At 43.6% G+C, this 8,740-nt stretch overlaps 1 protein-coding gene across 1 annotated transcript; it reads right to left on the bottom strand.

The window, feature by feature from the left end:
• Positions 1-1,614: 1,614 nt before the first annotated feature.
• On the bottom strand, positions 1,615-6,034 carry LOC120032691 (CCN family member 1-like). The gene is made up of 5 exons (XM_038978886.1): positions 6,017-6,034; positions 4,778-4,991; positions 3,364-3,735; positions 2,906-3,084; positions 1,615-1,920 (listed from the first exon to the last, which is right to left on the bottom strand). The coding sequence occupies exons 1-5, from the start codon at positions 6,032-6,034 to the stop codon at positions 1,615-1,617; spliced, it is 1,089 nt and encodes a 362-aa protein (XP_038834814.1).
• Positions 6,035-8,740: the final 2,706 nt, after the last annotated feature.

The following is an 8,740-nucleotide window of genomic DNA, read 5'->3' on the forward strand; positions in this document are numbered from 1 at the left end:
TTTATCAACCTCTTGCTACGGACGAATAAAATGTCTGCCAAATGAAAGAATTTGAAACGATACAAGCCAAGTTTAAATAAAACATCACATGTAACTGAAACTCTATAGCAGGCAGGTCAGCTTTGTATCATGTACAAACCAACAATCACTAGCGCCATATTAATAGCTTGGCTACATATTCTCAGTTATGACAAACATACATTTGAAGTAGGCGTTGTATTTTACAGTTTTATATTAAAACATTTCATATGACAGTTTTGGAGTAACAAATCATCATTAAAGATGTATAAGCAGAAGTTTTTCGGATTTCACAAACAGCATACAATACATAAATGAATCCCAAACATGTACATAATATTGAAGATTATTCGCCAATGTTATTCATTATTGATTATTCTCTATTATTATTATTATGTATTCATTATTTTTACTGTTGTTGATTACATTATCTCACTTCGCTTTAGCAACAGTGTCATTCATGCTAATAAAACATAACTGAATAAGGGAAGAGATTAGAGGTCATTTGAAGTGAATTGGTATTGGTCCAGTCATTTCTGAACACGTCTCATTTACAGACAGTGCTCCTTTTAGTACTGCAGTCAGTGGAGACAGGCTATCTATCATTACCATTCCCCGCATAGAGAACTACTTTGTGCACTATATAGGGAATAGTGTGCCATTTGAGACACACATTTCTTTCATTACCACCTCTCACATAAATCTCTGTTATTAGACGGCTCATCATCCCAACTACACTGAACGTCACTCTCTATTGCAGAGAGTTAGTGTCAAGTACTTTGGATAAGAATACGAATAAATAATGTTAATATCGCGAGTACCCTGCGTTGAGCTAAATGCTCCATTTTATCAGTCTCTTCGTCAAGACGTTTCAGCCCATCCAGGCTTGATGTCACTTATCTTCTAAAGTCACTGTTCTCAGTGCATTGTGGGATGCCCCGGTATCACTCCAGCCCTCATAGAGCTGGGTTGTAGACTTAGTGCACACCCTAACAAAATGTTTTGCATCGGATAACCAAAACAACTATTTCTAATTGAACAACTTCAGCTTGTCCCTCCCTGTGTCAGACTCCTTTCTTCCATTTGGTGCCTAGTGAATATGACCCTGGTTAGTGTAGGCAAAGCATCATATCACTTTATACAGCAAATAACCCTGTACAGTTCCTTCAAGTTCATGTGTTTCTATTCTACAACACAGTGCTGTGTTGTCGTCTGTTTCTCTCTGTCGTTGCTGTGGAGGCCTTAGCAACTCGTGGCTGCGTCCTGTTCATTATGTCATACCGTAACTAAACAAAAATAGCAGGTGGGACTGTAGGCCTCAGTTCAGACCCTTGTCTGAGGAACATTCAGGAGTGGATGGATCACCTGTCAATCAAAACCACTCCATTCAAACATACAGTAAGTACTTTACTATTTGGGGGTTTGCTATTATAGTGCCAGGTTTTCACTGAGAGCCCATTGTGAAGCTCAGTTCTGTTATTTGAGGCCTGCAGAGAAAAACACCCTCAAGGCCCATGGTATTTATTTAAAAAATGTCACCCTTCCCTTGTCAATGTTCTCAGTCAAGTTTGAGGATTCTGTTCAAACACGATGAAGCTAGTCGATGAACTTATGTGTGTCTCCATACATCCAGTGCTGTGGTGGCAAGGCCACTTCGTTGAGATGGCCACATTCCTTGCTACACTTGCACGACTGGATGAACATGGCGTCTCTCTGGAAACGCTCGCCATCCGGGCACACAAAAGTCACAGGAACGGTGCGCGTGCGACGCGGCGAGCAGCAGCGGCCATCCGTACACGCGCCGCAGTAATTGGGCCGGTAGAGGCGGACACTCTGACACTCGCCGTACGACAGACGCATGGCTTCTGGGGCTTTTGGGGTCGGGGAGCACTTCTTGCCCTTCTGTAAAGGGATGAGAAGGAGGAGGGGGATGAGAGGATGAGAGAGAAAGAGGGAGATAATCAGAGAGGGCAGAGGAAAGTAAAAGTTTCAAGCTGTACTGTTGGGGCACCTGTATTGTTTCAATAAAATGACAAACTTTTGCAGACATCTTTAAAATATCTTTGAATAAATGTCCGGAAGGCCTATGCAACCAAATCATCATGAACTTATCACTTATCACTAACAAAGTGTCAGTACTGAAAACAAAACAAAAAGTTAATTCAATTATGGTAAAGTTATGCAATTAACTGAACACAGTGACAAAACAACGTTTTAAATCAAACTCACTGAAACTCATTAATCTTGCACTCAGACAGACAGGGGCCTTATTAGTCTCAGTGGTAAATCAGCCATAATCTCCCAGTCCCCAGTCGTTCGTCCCAAATGGCACCCTGTTCCCTACATAGTACACTACTTTTGACCAGAGCCTTATGGGCACTGTCCAGAGCCCTATGGTCCCTGGTCAAAAGTAGTGCACTAAATAGGGAATAGGGTGGCATTTGGGACATAGGCACTGAGCCAGAGAAACAGAGGAGGATTAATATAGACACACCATCTCCCTGGCTGAGTGCACAGGGCCCAGGCGCCTAGCTATGGACAGTTGCTTGGCAGGAATGCCGTGGGTGGGGTGGAGGGGACTATATTTAAAAGGGCGCCACCGCCAGTGTGAGTAAATCAACGCTAGTCTGTTCCCACCGGGACATGCTCCGCAGAGGAAACAGTCTAGGGGGTTGGGGTTTGTTATCAAAGTGATACCAGATCAGTAGATGATAAGGGAGATATTGTTATTGCCTGGGATGATGATGATGATGATGATGAAAATATGTGCAGTCACACTCTCTTCTCTTGTACTGCATGATTGTGCTCATACTGATTGGCACAGACACACACACACACTACACACACTACACAGTTGCATATTGCGTTGTCTAAATAAAGAATTTACCTTGGGCGGGATGGCTACGTCACCGCAGGGCCGGATGGTGCAGAGGCGCGTCTCTCTATCCAGCTTACACTGGGCGTTGTCGTTGGTGATGCGTGAGGACACTCCCATCCCACAGCTTCGTGAGCACTGGGACCAGTCCGTTGTCTGGACAACGCACTTCTCCAACGAATGCTTCCATACTGGGAAGGGTGGGAGGAAGAGGAGCGCGGGAGACAAAGGGGAGGAAGGAAGGGAGTTATAGGGAGAATATACCACAGAGGGAAGAAATCAGGATATATGACTGGCTGATGTACAGACAAACATGAGTAACTATCGACCAATAGTCATCAAATATTATACCAAAAATGCTAATAGCGCTAGCGAAGATGGCTCAGTGTACATGATAAGCTACAGCCAAGTATCTATCATGATCAATAACAATGCATTTGGTCAATGTCAAGAGTGCAACAGCTCCTCACCAGGCAGGTGCTTGTAGCCTTGTTCATTCTCCCAGCCCTTGCCTCTCTCCACCAGCTCATTGCCCAGTGTGTTATCCGGCTGGTACTGGAATGGCTGAGGTTTGGGTTGTGTTGGTTGGCGATGTTGCTTGGTGGGGGGAAGGCGCCAGGTACCCTTGTGGCAGTCCACGGTGAAGCAGCACTGCCCAGGCACCCTGAACAACCGGGGGTAGGGGCAGGAGGGGGTGACGGGGGGCAGACGGTTGGCACAGAGCAGGGAACAGCCCACGACGCCGTCGATGCAGGTACACTGGTGTTTACAGCCGGCGCGGAAATTCTCGCCGTTCTGGTAGATCCTCCCGTTGTACTCACACGTACGACCCTCCTTTCTCGCTGTTAAGAGAGGGAAATGAGGAGAATGCATTGAATTCCATTGAATTCAGCTCAGCACAGTACAGTACAGTTAGGTACAGTTCAGTACAACTCAATTCAACTTCATAATTCCTTTAGGGGCAATTTAGATGGATACTAAGACCACTTTGAGGTAGTAACATATATATACATATACATATACACATATACATACACATTAAACCATCAGCAGGACCAATGAACTGTTTACGATCTACAGTATGCAATGTGCTATCATGTAACGAGGGGGTATTTTGGGAACCCTACTTCCATGTCTCTAGAGAGTCTAAATATGAGGATGTGTTTTAAAGTCAAAGTACAAGAACCTCCACTGACAATCCCAGGTATGACCGGGAGGAATCTGCCATATACTCCGGTTACACCAGCTGAAACCCCCTTTACGCAATCCTCCTCTTAACAACCAGCCGTCGGCCACCGCACTCACCCCGGGGAGGCACGAGAGGGGCAATAACCGACACTGACATGGCACACAGACTGTAACCCAGAGAGAACATTCAGATCTAGAGGGAGGTCAAAGGTCAGAGAAAGGGCAGAGGAAGGAAGTCTTGTGAGTAAGAATCCAGAAGAGTCTGTCTCCATATCACGGACACGGTGGAGCCTCCATTCTTAGTCTATGAAGGATTGGAATCTTGGTTTGATGTAGATAGAACTAGTTCCATTTTGGTCTGTGAGATTGAGCTCCATAAGGAATCGACTTAACATCCAAATGTCCTCCCCTACTGGGATACAACGTGTTAAGTCCTGGGGCTGTGGTGACTTTCAACACATGGTTAAGTCCTACAGTAATGTTTCTTATACATGCACCCTAAGATGCTATCACATAAAAACTCAGCATCAACTAACTACTACACATCACACTTGACAAGATATACACATACACTATTTATACCTCATCATAGTTCCAACACTGAACACCTGCGACCTACATTACACTTTGAATCCTAACACTTCTACAATACACACTTCCAAACGCCCCCACTTCCTCCCCCTATCACAACCTTACCCCTGCAGATGCCCTGGGCCAGGGTCACGTCATTGCCGTAATTGCACTCCAGTCCCTTGTGGTGGTCGCAGGGCATCGTGGGGCTGCAGTCCTGGTTCAGCTGGGAGGCACACACCTTGCAGCACCCGCAGCCGTCGGCCACCGCACTCACCCCGGGCAGGCATGAGAGGGGCATGGCTGGACACTCACATACCGCCGGGCAGCTGGCACCCACCTGGAGGAGGGTGGAGGAGAGAGGAAGGGGGGGAGAGAGGAGAGGTTTAGGTTCATAGGCATAAACAGAGAGAAGCATAGGAAAGTAAAGAGATCATTTTTGTAATGTAATTTCTTGCTGTGGTCTGCTTTCATGGGTAAAACACTACTAGTGATAAAGATGTTCTAGGAGTCTATTTTGATCATTTTATATTCATTGTGAGATGTCAACTGATTATTTAACATGATTATTGTGTCCCATTTGGAGTGGTGTTGAACACTGTTTACAATGAATTTATGTACTTTAACTTCAATGTGAAGTACCAATTTAATTTGCTCATATTATTTCTACCCCTTCATCCCTGTGGATGTTTTGTTTGTCTGTTTAAGTGTAGTACCCAATCCCCTGCCAACTCATGATTCGAGTCACAGTACATCACTCTTCCTTGCCAACTTCTTCTAGAAAAAAATCTACAGTATGTAAAAGTCCCACCCTCAGACAGTGAGTTAAAGTTATTTGACAAGCACAAACATGCCTATAAAAAAAATACACAATTCAAGGTAGGACTGGTTGGCTACAAAAATAGTCGGTTACATTTTACATTACAGTGTCCTTATAACTGTGATTATTCCTGTAATCACAGTGTAACAAGTATTGTAATTACTCATTAGTACACGGTTAGGGTTAAGGATTACTACTGATAAGTACATTGTAACTAATTGTAACAATGAGTAATTACAAAACTGTTACACTGTAATTACACGAGCAGTTACACAGTAGCACTGTCTTGTAAAAGTGTTACCAAATAGTCTGTAGGCTACAGCAGTTTGAAAATATATATCTTCAGGCAACAGAAAAAAAACGTTCGACAAAAGTTTTCATTTGTGTCTCTAAAATACAATTACTTGTGTATGACAGTCAAATCACCTCCAACTGGTTATTGCAAACAGCCTAAGCGCTCCACTCATCCGTTGCTATTTTGTTACATGATTTGCATATGATCAAAATCATACCAATTTGACAGCTGCCAAGGTGATACGACTTACCTGACTGGTGACTGCCATTGTCAAGAAAACAAAGATGACACGTTTTGCCATAATTATTGAAAATTCCAATGAAACATTAGACAGTTGTCAAAAAAAACAAGCTCTGATCTTGTTATTAGTCCGCTTGAAGACAGTTCTGAACTTTTAAAACCTCTTTCAAGAATAGACTACAATCGCACAGTTGCGTTAGATGAATAGAAGTTGTTGAAGTGTAGAGAACAGTTCTTTTTATCCCTTCCTCGAGATCGTCACAGCACTCTAAAAAAAATCATTCAACAGAGAGAGTATCCTGATCTACTTTATACCAACTCGTGAGCTCCGCAGAAACTCTGCCCATGCGTCGCCATATGTCCAGCCAATTATCATTCGGGCAGCGGGCCAGACATTCCAAATGGGTGGAGTTAAGGAGAGGGCTACACATTAATTAGGGGGCGTGCTTGGGGATGAATACCATCATTCATAAAAATCCGTAGAAGTAGTCCGTGTTTATTTTATTGGCTGGACGAAAATGTAACCGGTGCTTTTAAGTCACATTTAGGTTTACTGACATTCCACCTTTGTAGCCACCGCTCTGCTAACACCAAGATAAATACACCCGGCTTGCTGGTGAGCGCTGCAGACACTCCCAGTACAGTACAGTAATACTTAGCAACAGCACCTCAGGAAAGGTGAAGCATTCCGGTGGTTTTGATACTAGTGTAACAGTACAAAAAAATGAAGTAGTCAAGGTGTAATGCAAAACATTAACGTTATATTAATAGTATAGGTATTACACGATTTCAGGGAAGTGAGACCTTGTCTACCTACTTGTGGCTTAATAAAACCTTGTCCATTTCATGGACTGCACAGATGTGTTTCTTTACTTCCTATGAACTGTCTACGTTCACTAAAGAATATGTACTGTCTGGGTCTTGGTTGTTTAAAACGACCCCATGTCTGCCTAGCTTTCAGTCTTGAATTGGGGTGGTCTGTGCTGACACAGCCATGAGGATAGACCTTGGTGTGTATTGTAAAGTTAATGGTTAACCCTGTTTATTACTAAAAGCCCATTTGAGCCCATTGTGCGTCTTCTCCCAGACTCCCACTCAATACTACATTCCCATTTTTCCCATCAAGTTTTCTTTCTTTGTGGTTAGCTACTCCCTTGTGCTCTTTCCATTCCTGACACACCTCAAACACACAACCCTTATTTGATGAAAGAATGTATGAAATATGATAGGGAGAATGTGCAGGTGAAAACCATATGAATGGTTAACAGTCATATTGGTCTCCTATAGACTGCCTATAGCAGCATTGCTATTGATAGCAACAGTTACTACTCAATAGAGCGTTGTAGTCCATAGAGCTCATATGTAAATAGAATGGCCTCTTTGAACTGGCAGGTGTTTCATTGTTTCTCTTTGAGGGGCAGTGGCTCCTTATTTGAGTTGTGATCCCCGAAAGCCTTTTGAATGAACCTGGTTCCTCTAGAGTTTTCTTCCTAAGTTTCTTCCTTCTAGGGAGTTTTTCCTAGCCACTGTGCTTTTGCTCTTTGGGGTTTTAGGCTGGGTATCTGCAAAGCACTTTGTGATAACTGCATATGTTTGAATTTGATTGATTGCAATATCAGCGATCCGGTAGCGACTAGCCACAACTTACCAGCTAGTCCTGACACACCATTCATGAAACACTGCTGTAGGGCGTAGAAGCTGTCTGCATCCCAAATGGAATGCTATTCCCTATATAGTGCACTACTTTTGATCAGAGCCCTGTAGGCCCAGATAAAAAGTAGTGCACTATAAAAGGAATAGGGTACCATTTGGGATGCATGCGGTCTGTCTGTCACCAGTGGTAATGATGTGACCATTGGAGACGGAAGTCATAGCCCATCTATTTTAATCCAGGGGTACAGGATTTGAGAGACCTATTTAACCAGCGACCACAGGTTTTCGCCACATCACTGAGCTGGACGAGACAAACTGGGACACAGATTTTTTTTTTTTAAACATGCTTTTTCAAAGACTAAGGCACCAGCCCATTTGAGAACAAGTCAAATTGGAGGTTATTCCTGGTCTGACAATTGTTGAGGTGACTGTCAGAAGCCATATGATAAATAGGCCACCGGAGCACAATACTACGGCTGTCCCAAATGACACCCTATTCCCTATGTATCCCCATTTGGGATGCATATTATGACACAACGGAAGAGAGAAATAGCTGATATTGTGTTTCTAAGTCTAGTCACACAGGTTGAACACAATAGAGATAGACAGTGCATTAGAGATTGAGGAGCACAATACTATGGTTGTATCCAAAATGGCTCCCTATTCCCTATGTAGTGCAGTAGTTTTGACCAGAGCTCTATGGGCTTTGGTCAAAAGTAGTCCACTATGTAGGGAATAGAGTGCACTTATGACACAACGGAAGAGAGAAACAGCTGATATTGTGTTTCTAAGGCCAGTTACACAGGGTGAACACAAAGCATGGAACTGGATACAGATAAGACAGTGCAGGAGACAATGAGTGAGTGGCTAAGAGCAGAACGGGGAGAACAAGGAGAGACCAAAGGAAGCGATGGACAAAAAACTGGGCTGAGAAGAAGAATGGGAGAAGACTTGCCTGAGAGGGAGAAGAAATGGAGAGAAAGGAGGCGTACAGGGATAGAGGGGGAGAAGAGGAGAAAGGGAGGACAGGTGTTCTGTGGTAACTGAGTTTGTTTTTTCAAGGGGAGGAGGTAGCATACTC

Source organism: Salvelinus namaycush, chromosome 39 (assembly GCF_016432855.1).
Source record: "Salvelinus namaycush isolate Seneca chromosome 39, SaNama_1.0, whole genome shotgun sequence".
In the NCBI taxonomy this organism is placed as follows: domain Eukaryota; kingdom Metazoa; phylum Chordata; class Actinopteri; order Salmoniformes; family Salmonidae; genus Salvelinus; species Salvelinus namaycush.

Coding starts and splice junctions, on each gene's coding strand:
- LOC120032691 (XM_038978886.1), bottom strand. Junction 3,736..4,777: donor GGCCCAGGGCATCTGCAGGG/GTAAGGTTGTGA, acceptor CTCTCTTAACAG/CGAGAAAGGAGGGTCGTACG. Junction 3,085..3,363: donor AGGCTACAAGCACCTGCCTG/GTGAGGAGCTGT, acceptor CACCCTTCCCAG/TATGGAAGCATTCGTTGGAG.